Raw genomic sequence first — 19108 nt, 5'->3', positions numbered from 1 at the left:
AAATCAAGCTGCTGGCAAAGCTGTTTTCACTTAGTCCTCTTGTCAGTAGCTGACTGAAACTGCTCTGCTGCCACACCTCAGCACACTCCTAGCAGCAGCATTTGCACTGCTGTAGTCTGTTGAATCAGGGCTTAGGGAAGCACATTCCAGAGAATCTGGACACACAGAGCTGGGTGTCAGGCTCACTCTGCTCTGGGTCTGGCGTAGGCTGCTCTGCAGTTCTGGGGATGGTTGTGCAGATGTGAACGTACCTTTCTCAAAGCATGTGTCCCACCTGCCCAGCATCTCTGCTGAGAACAGGAGTGTTTGAGGATTGTGCTGTGTGGAAAAAGAGCAGAGGAACTGATCCTGGGATAAGTGAGCACCACTTTGACCTTTGTATCCCTTCCTGTCCATACCTTATTTAAACAAGCCTCCCTTTGGGAGTCCAGCACTTGGAGCCAACTGCAGAGATCCTAAGGTTGCCTTTCAGTGCAGGATTGTGCCTTGCCTTCCTTACTGCCCCTGTCCCTGGCAGCAGAGCCTTTGTCAACATCCCCCCTGCTTTTGTGGTATTTTTGTGATAGTTCTGAAAATTCTAATGGGATGAAAGGGTAAAACCTGGGGGAGGTCATGAGCTAACAAATGAAGTGTGATGCAGTGGACAATGAGGGAAGAGGTCCGGGCCATTTAGTAGTGGAAAGATCTAAATTTTGCAGACCTGAGACCCTCTTTCTGTCCCTCTTGGCTCTCACAAGCAGGCGAGTTTGGCCTGCCCAAGGCAAGGTTGGCATCATTCTTTTCCCCTGGATGTCGTAGGTGAGGAGCGAGGCAGCCTGAAGGGAGGAGGATTAATCTCAGCGCTCACAGTCCCTGTGCACATCTTAACTAAACCCTGTTGGTTTGTGTGTTTCAGTAATGAATCAAATGGCCACACAGTCTCAGCAAATTCATCTCTTTTATCCTCGCTTATGAATAAGGTAAGAGCCATCCATCAAACGCCTTTCATTCCCCCCACCAAGAGAAATTAAAGCTGCGATAGCGGGGAAGGGGGGGAAGAGATGCGTTTGTTTTTTAATGTTTTGCCTCTAATAAGATGAGTTTGTACCATTTAAATTTTGAGACCATTTTTCATCGGGTATAATTTCAGAGCCACTGCTTACGAATTAATTTAATGAACTGGCTGAAGAAATATATTGCCGCCTCTGACACCTTTTTTTTTTTCCCATCCTTTCTAGACAGAGGAGGGCTCCAAAAGCTTTTCTTTTCTTTTCTTTTCTTTTCTTTTCTTTTCTTTTCTTTTCTTTTCTTTTCTTTTCTTTTCTTTTCTTTTCTTTTCTTTTCTTTTCTTTTCTTTTCTTTTCTTTTCTTTTCTTCTTTTCTTTTTTCTTTTCTTCTTTGGAAGGGTTTTGGGTTTTTTACTTGATTTGGGTTTGTCTGTTTTTGTTTTCAGGACCTGGAAACTTCTCTCTCGCTTCCCTTTTATAGTTATTGATTTTGTTTACTTACTTAAAAACATTTTCCTTCATTTGGGGAGGGAGAGAATAATCTGTTTGTATGAAAGAGAAGAAAAATTAGAAGTTTTGAACAAAATAATCAATTTCTGTCTTTCTGGTGTGAGTAATGGTGTCTAACAGAGTCCCCTTTACTGTGTCCTAGAGTATTTATTTTAGATGATGCACAGTTTCTTTTTCCTTACTTTTTTTGTTAAATTATACATCATCTCAAATGTATATTTCTCTTTTACATGATAAATTCTACTGTACCAAGATTAATTCTGAGGCTGTATACAACTGCTCTAGAGATCAGGGCACCCTTTGAGCCATGTTTTAATATTCTGCTATGTGATAGGTTTTATAGGCATAACTATTGCCATCCCCTTGGCTCTGGGTGTTACATGCATCAAGGCCATATAACCCTCAAGAGAGGGCAAAATGACTTTGCCTGGTAATCTCCCACCTCCTTTCTTTCTTATCACTGTTTTTTTCTATGTTGTTTAATTTCTGCATTTATCCTTACGTCACTTTTCTCCTCCATTGGCTTTCTGTTACACTGAGGTTTTGATTTTATCTTTTAAACTTAATTTCTTATTTGTTTCTTTGTATTGTCCTTTTATTGTTTCCAAATATTCAGGTCTTTCTTCAGTGAGCAAATGTATTTAGTTTTTTTTATTCTGCTCTCTGGGGTCATGAGTCATTCTGAAGGTCCCAGATCAGGGAAATTCTATTTCAATCGAGGCTTCCCTTGAAAATCTCCAGGATAATATGTGATATAAGTATATGTTTAGAAAAAAGCATTTCTTTGTGTGCAGTCTGACGTAAGATTCTTAAAGTTGAGCAAAGCAAATGTAGCACAGGTGCAAACTAGGAGTCAGGTTCAAGGACTGGGATTAACCAATGAGATAAACCAGGAAAGAGTAGAACCCACTGTGTGTGTGATTGATGGAACCAATTCCAAGACTAAAGATTGCAGAATCAAATCCTTCATTGTTTTTTGAGGGAAAAGAACAGGAAAAAAAAAAAACTTTAGAGAAATGGAATTACCAGTGGAAACACACAATCTGAATTTCTGACTCCAACCATAAAGAGTTGCAGTCTCCACACAGCAGCAGGGGCTTTACCTTCAGGGGGCATTAAGAGAGCCTCAAATAACCAGGATTCCTGAAGCCTATTGCAGTTTATTTAGGGGGTTGTCAGGCTTAATTAACTGATATTTATAAAGGGCTTTGAGACCCTCAAGTGGGTGGAGTTTCCACTGCAAGTATTGGGCCCAACCCTGCATTTTATTCAGGCTGTGAAATTCACTGTTGTTACTGGAGGTAATTGAGAGCACAACAGAGAAAGAAAGAGTCTGGGAAATCATGCATTTATCCTGAAAGAAAATTTTCCCTCTAGGTAGGCTTGAGTAGCTTCATTTTTCTATCCTGCACATTATACACCTGGATCTCTAAACCTTCTCTGTGTAGATTCTGTTTGAAGCCACGCAGTGCAGATTGTGAGACCGTGTCCTGCTTTGTGGAGGATGTGTCCATTTAGCACAGAAAAGTGACACGATTTTATTATTGACGTTAGTAAGAATTTTCCAGGAACTTGAGACAGATTTTTCCCCCAGTTAAATGAGATTTTCATCCTTCTACCCCTCACACATACCTGATAGTCACTTTAAAGGAGACATCCTTGTGGCTGGGATAAGATGACTGAATAAACTGGAGTTTGCCAGTTCCACCACCAGCAATTTGTAGGAGCTACAGAGAGCTTTTACTGCTGAAGCCCACACACCTTTTGCATAGTCAGATGGGGGATGTCTCTCTTCACCTCAGTTTCCTCATGGATAAAACAGACAGGATGTTTCATTGCTTTAACAAGATCCATGAATAAATATTCAATGGACACCTGAGTGCTTCGTGATGGTTGGGTGGAAGGTGCAGAAGAATGAGGTGTTACTAACTTTTACTGATGCAGTTGGAGCAGCCTGCACAGACTTTTTGTCTTCTTTTTTAATCTTTGAAGACACTGCTGTCTGTGGGACAGTCCTGAGGGTAGCCGTGTCTGTGTGCTGGGCTTGATGCAATGTGTGTGTTCTTGTTCCAGATATCCAACACCACTGCCAGCATTGGCAACCTGCTGAACATTAAGACAGAAGGCGAAGGCAGCCAGGCTGGGGCCGGGGAGCCAGCCCAGTACTTGGGCAAGGCAGTGAAGGCCCTTGTCCAGGAGAAGCTCTCTGAGCCGTGGAAGATGTACCTGCGCCGGTAAGGACAGCGTGGAGCTGGGAACAGAGGAAAGGGGAAAGTGCTTCCTTTGCAAAGAGCCTCACTGGCTCACCCTGAACACAGAGTTCTGTAGAATGTAAAGGCCTGATTCTGCCAGACATGGATCACCTGGAGCACATCTAGCACTTGGTCATACCTACCTGCACCAGGTGTTAACGTCTGGTTAGAAACACCTGCCCATGTAGAATTATTTTGCAAAGGGGTCTTGAGAACCAGATACAAGCACAGATCTTCATGTAGTTCTGTTATCCTGGACTTCACCTTAGGCTCCTCCTTACAAGCCTGCAGTGTGAGCCCAGGGGACTCGGTGTAGCTCTTAGCACTGGGGCTGTGTGAGACCATGGCCACTTACTGCACACAGCCACTGGTGCCTTGACACGCTTCCCGGGGCATTTCAACTGAAACTAAACAAGTTCTGGGGATGCAGAGGCATGGGAGCAAGGAAAAGGGGCTGGGAGCTGGGATGATTCCTGCTGCTTTTCGTGTAGGAAAGGAGACTCAAAAAGAAAATGGAGCAGATACAAAGCTCACCCACAAACATGCCCAGACAGACACATGCTCTGAGGGCACACAGATACACCCAGGCAAACACAGAGGTTTGTGCTCTGACACAGAGACTCACCTACAAATGCCAGTGCACACTTTGTGAATCAAAGGCTTTAATGGACAGCACTAGAAAATCTTCCAGTCCATCAGCTCCTGGCTGGTGTGAGATCCTTCCCAGCAGTCCATTTGCATTTTGTCTGGTCTGGTTGTAATAGTGCCATGCAGTGTGGCTATTTTCTTGTCTCTGGGAGTATTATTCTACCACTTAATAAGTTTCATTGTCACAACCTTTTCCATGGTAGGCTGTCTGAATTCCACTTGTAGTTTTGTTGCAGTTCTGTTTATATCCCTTGAACCACAGCAGATCATCCCTCTCTGCAGCTGGAGTTCAGCCCCTTCAGACAGTCCCAAACTTTCAGCATTCCATTAACCAGGCTCACTTTTCTCCTTTAATCTGACTCTGGATTAGTCCCTTGTGCCTGCTGGTCCTGTTGCTTTCCTGTTGTTCCCTGGATGGTGCAGAATTCCCCACTCCCGACAGAACAAGCTTCCTGCCCCCAAATAGGCAGCTCAGAATTTGTTTGTATCTACACAGAATAGTGTAGAGTACCCTGGTTATCATCCTTTTTTTTATCATTGCTTTTAAAGTTGTTTAGTGAGTCCCCAGTGTATAAAACTCCCCCCATGCCCAGCTGTATTTGTTGTGTGTTTCCAAACATGATTCTCCTGTTCTGAACGTTCCCCCTTGTCTTGCCAAACCTCTCTGTGCTCTTTTTCTCCTCTTGCACTGGTATTGCCACCTCCTCCCAGTTTAGTATCTTTGTGAACTTCATAAACACACTGTTTACTGCTAGATTACTAATTAAGATGTGAAATAAACTCAGACTAACCCAAGCCCTCCTCTCAGCACTCACACGATGCCTCCTCCTCCCAGCTCAGTGTGATGCTGGTTGTCATCAGCCTTTGTTTATGGTCCCTCAGCCAGTTTCAAGCCATGAGGTGGCATTACATCCAGGCCAATTTGAATTAATTCTGAGCATATGCAAGACTGAATCAAATGCTTTACTAAAATCCAAATATATTGCATCCCTTTGTCCACTAATTTTGTAATTCTATCAAAAAAAGCAATTAAATTTGTCTGGCAAGATTTATTCTTTATAATCCTGATGCTGTTTATTGCTCATGGTTCCTTTATCCTCTAGATGTTTAATGATTTTCTCCTCCCTCTTAATATTTGTTCCATTACTTTACTGGAAGAAGAAGTTAAGGCCAGAGGTATGATAATTGCCAAAGATGGCTTGTCTTTTCTTTTCCCCTCAAAGAACCAGTACCTGGACTGTTTAATTTCCTTTTTTTTCCCACTTATGTAGTACCTCCCACTTCTCTGTGGCTTAAAAACCAGCAAATGGTAATGTAATCAGTTTGGGAGTTAATTTCCATTGCACTTCAGGACATGTATCATCCAGACTGACTTGATTTGTGCATTTTTATATGTTTCAATTGAGTCCCTTTATCTGCTCTTCTAGAAGGCATTCACTACATCCCAAATTCTCTGCTTTTTCTTTAGTTTTCTCATCCAAAGCAAATTTTATCATGCAGCCATTTTTGATTCATCACCTCCTTTTTTGTGGGAGGCCTTCTTACTAGGTTCAACACTTCTTGTCTCTGCTAAAACAGCTCCTTTAGTTTGCAATAACGTGGTTTCTTCTCTCTTACCCCACAATTACTTTCCTTCCTCTTCTCCCTGCAAGCCATAACTGACAGCACGTGTAGTATATCCACAGACCTTCCTTCTCCAGTACAAGTTTTTTCTCTTTGCTTTGCCCTCCCATTGGTGAGAGGTCCCTCCTGGGACCATACAGGCTGCTGTTTGTTTCTTGCTTTCCTGCTCATCAGAGCAACTGTAGTTTGTTGTACCTTAATTATGCAAGATTCCCTTGTTAGGTTTCAAATCCTTCCTGCCAGTGTTTCTTACTTGTTTTCTTGATTCCCTGTGATTCTGGAGTTTCCTAAAATCACATGTATTTGTGCTGCACTTAAGTCCAGAGAATCTCAGCAGTGGGTGAGCAGCGACACCACACTGAGCTGGTTTTTGCCCTCTTGGCCATTTGGTCCAAGATAACACAAGATAGATCTTGGATAACGTGGTGGGTTTTGCTCTGGGCTTTGCATGGCAGGGTTGTTGTTCTGTGCAGTATTTCTGCAGTCCAGGCTGTAATTGCTGATTGCTGCTTAGATGATGCTTCACCTCTCCCATCTGAGAGATACCCTCCTGGTCCAGGGCAGGGGGCGGGTGGATTCTGGATCTGGAATTACTGTTGTTGGTGGGAATGCTAACAGAGTTGAAAAACACAGAAAAAAAAAAAAGTCTCTTCCAACTCCACTTCTCTCCTGGGGCCTTCCCTAAGATGTCTGCTTGTCTGTTTTGGCCAGGTTTGGCACCAAGGATTTCTGTGATGCCCAGTGTGACTTTCTCCATAAGGTGCATTTCCACTGTGTGGTGGAGGAGTGTGGAGCCCTCTTCAGCACCCTGGATGGAGCCATCAAGCACGCCAAGTGAGTGGGAGAGCAGAGGCAGAGGAAGCTCTGCAGTGCACACAGCAGCTCAGCACCCTCGGGTTCCTTTTCAAGGCAGTGCAGTGTCCAGGTGAAGGCCTTCAGTGGCCATTCACCTGCCTGCCTCTGAAGGGGTTGTAGGGAAGGAGATGCTGCAAATTTTAAGGCAGATCTGCTAGCATGGTTGGGCTCTCCTGTTGGATGGTTCCCTGCAGTTCACTGTAGGAAATGTCTGGGGGAAGCTGCCCCACAGCTGATCTCAGTGACTGCAGTGATTGTGGGGTTTCTCTGATTTTAACATGCTCTGGCACCTGTCTCCACCCATCCTAAGGATTTCCCTTCTCTTCATAGGTGATCTAGGATGGCCCTAAATCTTACCTCAAAGTCCGCAGAGCCCCTTTTAGGATTTATCCACACCAATTTGTTTACAGGCTCCTGCCACATGCTTGTTGGTGTTTAATCAAATTACATGAAATGGTCAAGAATTTATGTCTGAATTAGTATCATGTTTTGCAGTTTTCACTTCCGAACTGAAGGTGGAACTGTGAAAAGCAACTCTGAGTCTCCCTTCTCAACTGCTACTGAGAATAAGGCTTCACTGGCCCCTTCATCACCATCTGCTGCTTCTGCCACCATGGCCAGTGCTCCTGCCCTTGACGTGCCCACTCCAGCTCCAGCTGCTATGCCCTCTGCTCCCACACTACTTGCTTGGAAGCAGCTGGCTTCAACCATACCCCAGATGCCTCAGATCCCAGCATCAGTGCCTAACCTGGCAGCTTCACCCTTGGCAACGACTTCCCTGGAGAATGCCAAGCCTCAGGTCAAACCTGGATTTCTTCAGTTCCAGGAGAAGTAAGTTTTAGCTACCATTTGCCTCCTTCTATCCTCCCCAGCCAACCTTTCCTCAGAGCTGAAATGCTACACTTCTGCTCACCCACTGAGAAACCTGTCTGGAAAATACTCTGGGCTTGACTTCACAGAAAATTTACTTCTCTGAGGTCTAGGAAATACTTTAAGGTTTTTGAGTGCATCTAAGAGCACTTTTAGGCATGAGTTTAGAAGATAAATAAACTTGGTGATCTATCTATCACTGATCCCTGTTTTATCCTGTGCAGAAATACAGGTATCTTTGCAGTATGTTTGACAATGAGGTTTTTGGGCCAGAAATTCATGCACTGAGTGGGGGGTGGAAGGTACCAAAACCCATTAGCTGATGAGAGGGGCAGTGCTGGTTTTGTCAGATCGGAGGAAGCCCCTGCAGTGGCCATGCTCAAGAGTTGTGTTTCCTTTGAACTTTAAATTGGGAAAGTGGCCCTCGAGGGCTACAGAACCCATTGTGTTCCAATAGTTCTAACCAAGACAGTGCAGTAGTTGGGTGGAATTGTAGTAATTCAGCCAGCCTCGATTTCCCTGAAGAGGAACATGGCTATGGGAAATCTGTGGGCCATGTTTGGAACAGAGGCTTCAGCTGGGCTCCCCTTGAATTAAATCTTGGCAAAGAAACAAACGTGTGAAATGAGTGAAGGTGATGATTGGGTTTTGGATGTATTCCAGTGATCCCTGCTTGGCAACAGACTGCAAGTACGCCAACAAATTCCACTTCCACTGTCTCTTTGGGAACTGCAAGTATGTGTGCAAAACCTCTGGCAAAGCAGAATCCCACTGCCTGGACCACATCAACCCCAACAATAATCTGGTGAATGTGCGAGACCAGTTTGCTTACTACTCCCTGCAGTGTCTCTGTCCAAACCAGGTAAGAGCCATTCCAGAGTAGTGTTCTGGCAGGACTGGGGAGAAGGAGATGTAGGATCCTGCTGAATCTCCAGCAGGAAGTGAGGCTGTGTGTGGCTTTCTTGGCCTTACTGCAGAACCGTGGAAGTCATAATTACGTGGTCTGGAAAAACATTTGGTTTTTATCAAATGGGAAATCACAATGCTTTTGTGGTTTTTTGACTCGGGTGAAGTGGACAAGGGAATGAGAATAATCTGAGAGACATTAGATGGAATAGAATAAAGATCTATGATGAATCTGTGGTGAATCCAGGGAAAGCCATGAGTAAGCTTTGGGATATCTCAACGTAGAATAGTGTATTACAGAGTACATGACAGCAGTGTAAAGAGATTCGAGAGGGAACAAGGTGCATGGCAGGTTGTGGAAGGTGAAGTGGGATGTGGAGTATCAGTGTAGGCCCCTCTGACACATCAGAAGGGACACCATTAGTAGCAGGCAGCTGAGAGTGCATTTGTCATAGACCTGCCTAAAGCACCGTGCCTGTGTGCTCCCCTCCAGCACTGTGAATTCCGGATGCGAGGGCATTACCACTGTCTGCGGCCCGGCTGCTACTTCGTGACTAACATCACCACCAAGCTGCCCTGGCACGTGAAAAAGCATGAGAAGGCAGAGAGAAGGGCAGCCAACGGCTTCAAGTATTTTACCAAGCGGGAAGAATGTGGCAGACTAGGTGAGCTGTGCTCCGTTTCTCATGTGGTGTGTCCCACGTCCATAAGTAAAGGTGGATGGATGGAGATAGATAAGTAAAAGTGAGCCTGTCTGTAGGTCCCTACCTCTGTGCATATGGCCAAGGGAGGATGGGAAACAGCAGATCCTGATCACTGATGTAGCTGTGTTTGAACTATGACAAGCCACTGTTTATCAGCTGTACAGCGTGGCTGCCTGGGATTGTCCTTCAATGGTTTGTGCACGCCTGGCACACCTGGCTGTGGCCACAAGGAGCAGAACGTGTGAAGTGCTGGATGCCAGAACCCATATGAATTGCTTGTTGTTCAGTAGCTGCCCCTATTGCACAACAGTTTTGGAGTGGCAGTAAACACTTCCTGACTCATTCCTGTCTGACCAGAGTGCACACACTGTACAGAGCTAGAGCTGATATGAGACTGCTTTTCTGAGAGCACAGTCAGAGCGGGAAAAGTTTTCATTTCTAATCTAATTATGAATGTGTATTTTGATTGTAGCTTCTGTGATACAGCTAAATGTCATGGCTTTGTTCTTGTTCTAAAAGAAAAGGCACTAGCTAAGAGTGAAGAGCATTAGGCACTACTAGATGTAATGGCAATGTTCCTTCCTTTATAATGGCACAAAGAGGGATGGGACTAGGCTGAGGTCGTAGATCTCTGTACACTGTAATCCTCTGTTGCAGTTGCCCAGCAGGCAGTAGATCATGAATTTGGGTTCTTTTCATTCAAGACTGTTCCTGAATAACCCATGACCACTGCTAATGTTCTGCCCAACATCTTCCCTCTGGTCCTGCTCCCTCTCAGAACCTTCATGTGCAACTTAAGTGTGGGTTTTGTGTCTGCAGGTTGCAAATACAACCAGGTGAACAGCCACTTCCACTGCATCCGAGAGGGCTGCCAGTTCTCCTTCCTGCTCAAGCACCAAATGACATCCCATGCCAGGAAGCACATGAGAAGGATGCTGGGGAAGAACTTTGATCGTGTTCCTACTCAGGTAACTCCTTGTGGCTGAAGCTGTAGATCCAGAGGCAGTGTTGGCCCCTTTGGTTGCAGAGCTGGTGCAGTGCCAAGACACTTGTACCCAGACTCTGAGGGATGTGTGTCTGCACTGGGGGATGCTGCTGGGCCGTGGAGTACCCCGTGACAGGGTTCCACTAAAAGCACATGCCAGCTGTCCCTCATGAACTGTGGCAGAGGGAGATAAACGTGCAGACAGGTTTTGGTCCTGCTGTCTTGCTTTTGGTGTGAAAGTCCCCATCTCGTTTTGCTGCTGCAGGTTATTGGCCACACTCCAAGAAATGAAAATCTCCCCCAGGTTGGCAGCATGGCACCCAGCCCAGCCTCATCAGGAACCCCAGCTTCCTTTCAGGGACCCCCAAGCATGATGGACACTGAAACAGAAGAGTACATGGATTACACTGGCTGCAGCCCTGGGGGCATCTCCTCTGAATCTTCCAATATGGACCGCAGCTGCTCCAGCACTCCAGTGGGCAATGAAAGTACATCAGCAGGTAAGGGAGAAGGCTGTGTGTGAAATGGATCATCAGTTGCCTGCTCTCCTGGGAGATAAACTCATAAAAAGAGGCCAAGGGACAGTTGCACCTTAAAATACACACTGTGCCAACTTCAGTAGTGCCTCACACTAACCCAGCTCTCTCCAGCACCTGAGAGAAGGGGTCCATCAAAATATACACCTCAAACATCCAGGACTTAGCAGCATACCTTTTTCCTCCCATGAAGAGAGGTTTTTATCCTGGGTCTTGGAGTTGGGTATATTTTAATAGTTGACTTTAAAAAAACAAAAAAATAATAGAAAAAAAGGAGCTGTGGGCCCCTTCTGTACTTGGAATTTTCTCTGGTACCTCTTTGTATTTTCTCAAGCAGCATCCAAAGTCAAGTACTTTATTGTTCTGGTGAAGTTCAACAGCAGATTGACATACACAGGGGATAAAACCTATCACATCTTCAGAAAGCAGCATCTAAAAGCAGCTCACTGAGCTCCCTTCCTCACCCAGAAACTCTTGTCCCACTTTGTGCAGTTGCACGGAGCAGACCCCCTTCATCTCCTCTTTTGGAAATTAAGTTCCTGCCCTGTTTGCCAGGATCATGCAGAGCCATCTCCCCCTGCCCTGCATTGCAGGGTCAACTCCTTGGGAGTCAGACACCTGCTAGGAATTCATCCATACAGTGATGACCAGGGATCTCTCAGCTGTACCTTCCCAGGGTTTAGTGGGATATTCTGCATAGGCTGCCTCAGTTTGCTTTAATTCCATACATATTTTCCTAGTTTTCTTCCCCCCCACCCCACCCCAGTTAAAGGCCATCACAGCAGTCCCACTGTAGGAGCACTGCTGGTCATGGCACTGCCCCATGGCACCTCCAGAGGGTTCTGGTGGGGCAGTGGTTCCTGGCACACTCTTCTGTGCCAGTAGTGGCCCAAATGCCAGGAAATATCCCCCACTGCTCTCCAGGTAGGGAGCAGCTCCACCTGCCCCAAGTGCCAGAGCACCCTTAAGCTGTTAACTGAAGCAGGAACAACCCTAGAGATGAACAAGGACCAGAATGACCAAATGAATTCCTGCCTGAAAGCCTGTGTCTCTTCCCCTATACCATTAAGCCACTTTAACTCCTACAGAGACAGCTCTCCTCTTCCTGGTGCTGTCAATTCCTCACCTTCTGTTTCTTCTCTGTTGCAGTTCTGTTTCATACATTTGTGAATGTATTTTCCATTTTCATCGTATTGCTTCTGCTCTTGGGTTCTCATTTCAGTTCTCTTGTTTCTTGTTTTGTTGTTTTTTGGTTTTTTTTGGTTGGTTTTGTTTTGTTTTATCGTTTTTTTCTTTCTTTTTTTTTTTTCCTCTTTTTTCTGCTTTTTTTCTCTCCACATTCTCCAGGCTGCCTGGTTCCTTCTACTGCTACTGCTGCTGCCGATGATGCCACCCACACTGCACCACAACCTCCACCACCATCTCTGCCTCCATCTTTCTCACAAGCCCTGCTTAGGTCTCCCCTCCCCACCCTCCCCTACCTCTTCTCTCCATCTTGTCTCTCGTACTCCCTGCTCAGTGCCACCCTGGGAGCCAGCAGAGGCATTGTCATGCCTGCCGCCAGCACCGCTGGGTTCTCGCCCATCATTGCCACTCCAACTCCAGTAAAAAGTGACGTTCCCTTAGTGCAGGATGCTGCAGGTAACACTTCTTTGCTTTCTCTCCATGTCCTGTGCCCAGCTCTGTCCCCACTCACCATGCCCATGGTTTTGCTCTGCACCTTTGGGTGGGTAGAGCAGCAAAGGTCGCTCTGTGCCTTAGCAAATGTCACCCAAGGGCCCATCCATGCCTGCTCCCTTTCCTTGCTGACACAGTAACCACAGCCAAAAAAACAAACACAAACCACAGCAAATCATTCATAGACGTTTGGTCTCAGTTATTCAACTGAGAGCAATTACCACCAATTCCTAACTGTGAGAAAAACCTAACAAAACCCACAGTTAACATGCATTTTCAGTGTCTTGGTAACCTCAAAGTGGCCACAGAGCAAACTTTTGCTCATGTGGCATGAATGGGACTTGGTTTTCTTGGTTAGATCTTGCAGGCCACCCAAGCCAGTGCCTGCCATAGTGTGCTGCACACATGTCAGCAGGTGAATGTCTGATGAGGTACCCAGGTCCTGTGTTTCAGCTGATTTTGCAAACTTCATTAGGAAGCCACAAAGTTCAAGGGTGCCTTCCCAGGATGAGGAGTGAAGTACAGGCAGTGTCACATAATGTCATCCTCAGAAAGTTGAGCTGTTTCTCAAAGTCATTACTTACCAAGGCTCTAATCAGCTGCAGAAAATACAGATTTCAATTTTAAGCTGCCATGATTCCCATGTGTGACTAAGATCAGAGCTGTCTCAGGCTGGGTATTCTCATTCCATCTGGGAATGGCTTTTAGGGTGTGTCTCATTTTTGGCTTCTTTTCCCACTCCTAGCTCTTTTCTAGTTAATTAAGGACATCTTTGTGCTTTAAGTTCACAATTACGAGGCTTCTGGCAGCCTACAAACGTCCCAGTCATTCTTCCTGTCAGTTGTAGTAATATGTAAATCCAAGGTCAAAGGTTGGGAGTATGGCTGGAGCACCAACTTCTCAGGTTTCCAACTCCAGTTCATAGGTTTTTCTCAAGGGACTTGGCAGAAGGATCCTTGCCTTGTCCAGAGGAGTGTGTGTCAATTAACAAAATTCACAAGAAACTCAATCTTTGCTTCTTTTTTAACTGAACTGCATGCAGCTGAAACATTTTTAACCTTGTGCTGTGCTTCCTCTAATCAAGTATTTTTAAGTGTCTTTTGTTTTTACCTTGGTATAGTTTGGTGAATGCTTACATTATAGTGGTTAAAGAAATAACCTTATGGAAGACACTTACCACTGAGATTTGGTGGGATCACATCCATTGAGGCTTGTAATCTTTCACAGGGTGCAGGAACTGAATGTTGGCAAAAGAGGAGAGTGCACCAAAGTGTCATCTCTCATTATTATGCCCTTACTCCAAAACTTCACCTGTATGAGAAAACAAAATTGGTTTTCAACTAAAGTTTTAAGCACATCTGTTTGAACTATTTTAAAAGCTGTGTAGGTATAGAGTTTTAAACAGGTAAAATTTGAATTCTACTTATTTCCCATCCAGAGTCTTTTCTTTAAGATGGGTTATCCCATATTGCCGCCCAAAGACAGACAATATGAGCATTAAGTAATTAATGCTAAGAGACTTGATGGTTTGGCTGTAATTTTATTAAAAGGAGATAATCTGGGCAGCAGCAATTTGTCCAGGCACCACTGCACTTACATGAGTTGGCTGGGAGTGTAGAACTGGATTTTTCAATACCAGATGAAATACCAGATGCTTAGGGGGGAGCAGAGAGCAAATTGGTCACAGATTCTGTTGTTAAGAGCCTGCCAATTTCAAATCTCCAGTGACAGAAAGTTATTCTTTCACTGGTAGCTGGTTAAATCAGCCTTAGCGTGCAGTTCCACCGTGTCACTCCAATGGCCTCACCATGGATGAGTGACACAGGACCTGAGCTGAGCACAAGAGCCACTAACAAGTGGTGTAGAAAAGTCCTGTGTTCTTTGCTTATCCCACAAACTGTACAGCCCAGGCATGTAGGAGAGGAGGTTCCACTGCCACTGGGAGTGTGGGAGGTTTCCTTCAGTGGTTGAAGGGCTGACCCTGAGGGGTCGTCACCTGTGATACCTGTGCCAGAAGGAAGTGACTGTCCCTTCAGCCTCCCAGAGCAGGATGCACACTGCTCTGGGTTCTTGGGCCCCACACAATGTGTGTCACAAATTGGGCCTCTTTGAAGAAGATGGCAGTTTCAGCAGCAAGAGAGTAAAAAAAAATGAAAGATGTGTTAGTTGCAACCCATAATTTCTAATTACACTCACAGTTCTGCACCTGGTGAGAAATTCTTGCCTCCAACCTTGTCTGTGCTGCATGTTGATACTGGAGCTTGTGGATTGAGTCTGGAAACAGCAAGCAGAGAAGGAAAAAAGTTAATAGATAGATTGAGGTCCTTGATGTCAATGATCCTAGGGGACATGAGCACTGGCCAGTTATGCTGGCCCTGGAATCAAAGTGGAAGATAGATGAGGGATCTTTCTTTATACTGGGGCATCGTGGAATTTTTGAGACCCAAGGGAATGCTGCAGAGCTGGTATTTTCCCTGAGTCCACTGGCTAGTGATGATGAGAATTAGCTCCACTGAACATCTGTCCATCTGTCTTTCTGAGTGCACTCATTGTAATGTGCAGGCTCATTACAGTGAGGGATGTTGCAGTCTCCTGGCCAAAGTCCATCCTGTTTCTATAAATTCCACAGCCCCCCCCTGCAGTTTTAATCACGCATGGGATCTTCCTTCACTTCCTGCCTGTCCTTGGCAATTGTGGTGTATTATAAGAGCGTGGATAGGGGAAAACAAGTGCACACGTAGAAGCTTTTAGCACAGTGCAGCTCTTTTTACCACCCCAGTGAACTACAGTAACACACCTCAGTCCTTGGACTGGAACAAGCCAGCTCCTCCCTATTAAAGTCTGATTTGAGGAAAATGGGACTAGAGATTAGGTTAAGCAGCAAGAGAAACTGTGAAAGTAGCAAACCAGAGAAGCAACAGTCAATATTTGTACAAGATCAGGTTTGCCAGAGCAGCAGTCAGAGACGAGGCAGGATATGCTGGAAGGTGAGGAAGTGATGTCCAGCAGGCGTCAGCTAGCCCATGATCTGGAGTTGAGGCTCACTGAGAGCTCGAGGGACGAGCTGCAGGGTGGGAAGAGTTGCAGCACTGTGCCTTGGCAAATCCAGGGCTTGCCAGGACGGCTGGGAGATGGAGAGACCTGGCTGTCAGCAACACCGCTCTGCGCTTTCTCTCCTCAGGGAACACCATCACTATGCCAACTGCCTCGGGGGCCAAAAAGCGTTTCTGGATTATTGAGGACATGTCCCCGTTTGGCAAGCGCCGCAAGACCGCGTCCTCACGCAAGATGCTGGACGAAGGGATGATGCTGGAGGGGTTTCGGCGCTATGACCTCTACGAGGACTGCAAGGACTCCAGCTGCCAGTTCTCTCTCAAGGTTACCCACTACCACTGCACACGGGAGAACTGTGGCTACAAGTTCTGTGGCCGTACCCACATGTATAAGCACGCCCAGCACCACGACCGCGTCGACAACCTGGTATTGGATGATTTCAAACGCTTCAAGTCTTCACTGAGCTGTAACTTCCCAGACTGTCAGTTCTCTGGCAATAGCACACACTTCCACTGTCTGCGCTGCGGCTTCCGCTGCACTGACAGCACCAAGGTGACAGCCCACCGCAAGCACCACGGCAAGCAGGACGTCATCAGCGCCGCCGGCTTCTGCCAGTTCAGCTCCAGCGTGGACTGCGAGGTGCCTGACTGCAAGTACAAACTCAAATGCTCCCACTTCCACTGCACCTACCCCGGCTGCAAACACACGGTGGTGGGCATGTCTCAGATGGACTCTCACAAGCGCAAACACGAGAAGCAGGAGCGAGGGGAGCTGCCTGCCATCTCTCCCGGCCCCGAGGGCCTTGCCCACTCCACTCTTGAGTATGACATCCAGAACTCTTCCATCAACCTGGACAGTTCGCTCAACCTCAGCACTGACAACAACAGCTCCCTCTTCTTCCTGCAGAACGCGGCGGGCGTGGGCCTCAGTGACTCCCTGGACCTCAGCAAGAAGCAGGCGGAAGCCACCGAGGGCCCGGCCCCGAGCAGAGCCGGGGCCGCGCCGCCGGAGAGGAGCGCGGGGGCACCGGGCTCCGGGGACGGGGAGGACGAGGACGACTCTTCCCAGGAGGATGAAGAGGACGATGAGGAGGAGATGAATGAAGAAGAGGAGGATGATGAAGAGGAGGATGATGATGACGATGATGAGGAGGATGAGGAGGAGGAAGACCTGAACACAGATTCTGAAGAATCGCTGCCGGACCCTGAAGGCCTGGCCACTAAAGAAGATGGAGAACCAGAGGAGGGTGCTTCTTCCACAGACCATGGTGATGCTTCCAGGCCACAGGGCGAGCCAGCCCTCACTCCAGCCCCAGCTCCTGCCCCTGCTCCAGCTCCAGCTCCAGCTGCTGCCTCAGCCTCCACCATAGCTCCAGCAGCTTCTCCTTAATCCTAGAGACAGCAACGACAGTGGTTTGGTTTTTCTCTTACACAGATTTACTGAGAGGACCCCGTATAAGGCAAGAACAAAGATGGGGATGGCAAATCAAAAACAAACTCTGTGCCACAAGTGAGAGAGAGGAAGGAAGGAAACCCCTGCTCCTCCCCAGGCCCCAGAAGAGATCGGTTCGCAGCAGGACTGGTGCTGCATCACTCCATTCTACAGATCCCAGAACAAGGGGGCAGGATGCAGCAAAAAACACCCTTTCTATGGACACAAACCCTGAGGGTACCCACTACTTTTCCTTGTTCCCTGCACGGTGCGTGGGGCCTGTGCCCATCTGGGGACCCTTTTTTATGGGTGGGGCTCTATCCCCCCAATTTTCTTTCTGGGTTTTATTTTTCCATATTTTCAGTTGTACGATAATAATAATAATCTCCACTTCTTGGAGGGGGGTGGGTGGGAACAAGAGGTAATGAATTTTAGAAATATATATTTGTGTGTGTGTGTCTCTCTATATAATGTACACACACACACATATATAAAATTAAAGGAATTGATGTCACAAAGACAAGTAGCTCAGCTTTTGCCAGTGGGAAGGAGGGGGTGAGGAGTGTGCTCTCTCTCTCTCTCCACCCTTCCCCCTTCTTTCTCCAGCATTAAATGGCATCAGACAGCCAGGGTGGGACTGGGTATTTATTGTCACATAAATGAGGATGCATTAATGAATGAGCAGGGGTGGGAATGGGACACTCCTCTGTTCTTCCAGATCCTTTTGACTGTTAATGATAATAATTTTGAATGCTATTTATATTGTAAAACTTTCTCAGTCTACACTTTCTCTGTAGGACACCTCTCCTCATCCCTGCCGTTCTGACTGTAGGGATTTAACTGAAGTAACCTGGGAAGAACACAGCAGGCAGTTTAAAGGGTCTGTCAGTCTCATTGGAGGACTGGGGTTACTCTGCCATCCAGTTCCATCTCATCCCAACCCCTAGGTGCTTCCTCTGCGGAGGGTGAGGTGTTTTTGTGGTGCTTCAGTGTCCCCATCTCAGGAGGCCGTGAGCTGCCCCTGCCCCGTGGTGCAGCACAGGGAGCACCGAGCTCGCCCAGGAGCGTCCTGGTCACCAGAGCAGCCCTGGGGAAGGGCCCTGCTCTGCCCCAGCAGCGGGACCAGGACGGTGCCAGCTGCCAGCCCTGGTGTGAGCCCTGCGCTGCAGACACGCCGCTGTGTGACAGACAGATCTCAGGTGATGCTGGCAGGGCTCTGAGCCCACCGGGGTGTCTGCTCAGCCTGGGCTGGGCAGGGACAGTCCTGGGCTGGGCAGGGACAGTCCTGGGCCGGGCAGGGTCAGTCCTGGGCTGGGCAGGGTCAGCCCTGGGCCGGGCAGGGACAGTCCTGGGCTAGGCAGGGACAGCCCTGGGCCGGGCAGGGACAGCCCTGGGCTGGGCAGGGTCAGCCCTGGGCCGGGCAGGGACAGTCCTGGGCCGGGCAGGGTCAGCCCTGGGCTGGGCAGGGACAGTCCTGGGCTAGGCAGGGACAGCCCTGGGCCGGGCAGGGTCAGTCCTGGGCTGGGCAGGGTCAGCCCTGCTCTGCAGCAGGACCTGCTCCTGCAGTGCTGGGGTGCAGGGCCTGACCCCGCTGCAGCCCCGGTGCTGCTGCAGGTCCGGGCCCTCCTCACCCCCCTGGGCACGCCGGGCTCAGGGCTGGGCTCTGCAGGAGCAGTTGAAGCCCCCTGCCCTCCCCAGCAGCCTGGGCTGCTCCAGGCTCTTCCCCGCTGCCTTTTCCTGGCCCGGCCTGGGCACACACACTACAGGACACTGTCCGGACTCCGGCAGGTGCCACAGCAGCTGTTTGACCCCAAATCCTTGCTTGAGCCTGAAAGGGCTCTACACACACCAGGGCACCAGAAGGACTAGTAGGAATTAGTTCTGATAGTTATTTTGGTGCCAGTTTTTAAGTAAACCAGATTAGTCTGAGCTTTGTCCTTTTTTTAAAAAAAAAAATTTTTTTTTTTTATACCATGCAGGCACCCTCTCCCCTCCTCAGCTCCATGAGCACTTCAGCTCTAAGGGGATCCCCAGGATTTGTTTTCACCCTGAACAGATAAAGGCTTTTTTT

At 47.5% G+C, this 19108-nt stretch overlaps 1 protein-coding gene across 14 annotated transcripts in view; it reads left to right on the top strand.

Moving 5' to 3' along the window:
• CASZ1 (castor zinc finger 1) overlaps window positions 1-17552 on the top strand; it is a 191841-nt gene extending 174289 nt beyond the window's left edge. For 13 of the 14 annotated variants that reach the window (XM_085558394.1, XM_085558388.1, XM_085558391.1 and 10 more), the window contains 10 exons: window positions 896-959; window positions 3570-3730; window positions 6731-6853; window positions 7370-7705; window positions 8408-8606; window positions 9144-9315; window positions 10174-10322; window positions 10605-10839; window positions 12223-12516; window positions 15734-17128. In XM_085558394.1, the coding sequence (XP_085414520.1) occupies window positions 896-959; window positions 3570-3730; window positions 6731-6853; window positions 7370-7705; window positions 8408-8606; window positions 9144-9315; window positions 10174-10322; window positions 10605-10839; window positions 12223-12516; window positions 15734-16995 (2995 nt within the window). In that variant the 3' untranslated portion in view covers window positions 16996-17128. Of the gene's footprint in view, window positions 1-895; window positions 960-3569; window positions 3731-6730; window positions 6854-7369; window positions 7706-8407; window positions 8607-9143; window positions 9316-10173; window positions 10323-10604; window positions 10840-12222; window positions 12517-15733 lie in introns of all 14 variants that reach the window. The other variant, XM_085558397.1, reaches the window with a different exon arrangement.
• The last annotated feature ends 1556 nt before the right edge of the window (window positions 17553-19108 follow it).

The sequence above is a fragment of the Lonchura striata genome, chromosome 21 (assembly GCF_050655825.1).
Source record: "Lonchura striata isolate lonStrDom1 chromosome 21, ASM5065582v1, whole genome shotgun sequence".
NCBI lineage: Eukaryota > Metazoa > Chordata > Aves > Passeriformes > Estrildidae > Lonchura > Lonchura striata.
The sequence above is the reverse complement of the archived record's forward strand: the minus strand, read 5'-3'. Positions and strand labels throughout refer to the sequence as shown.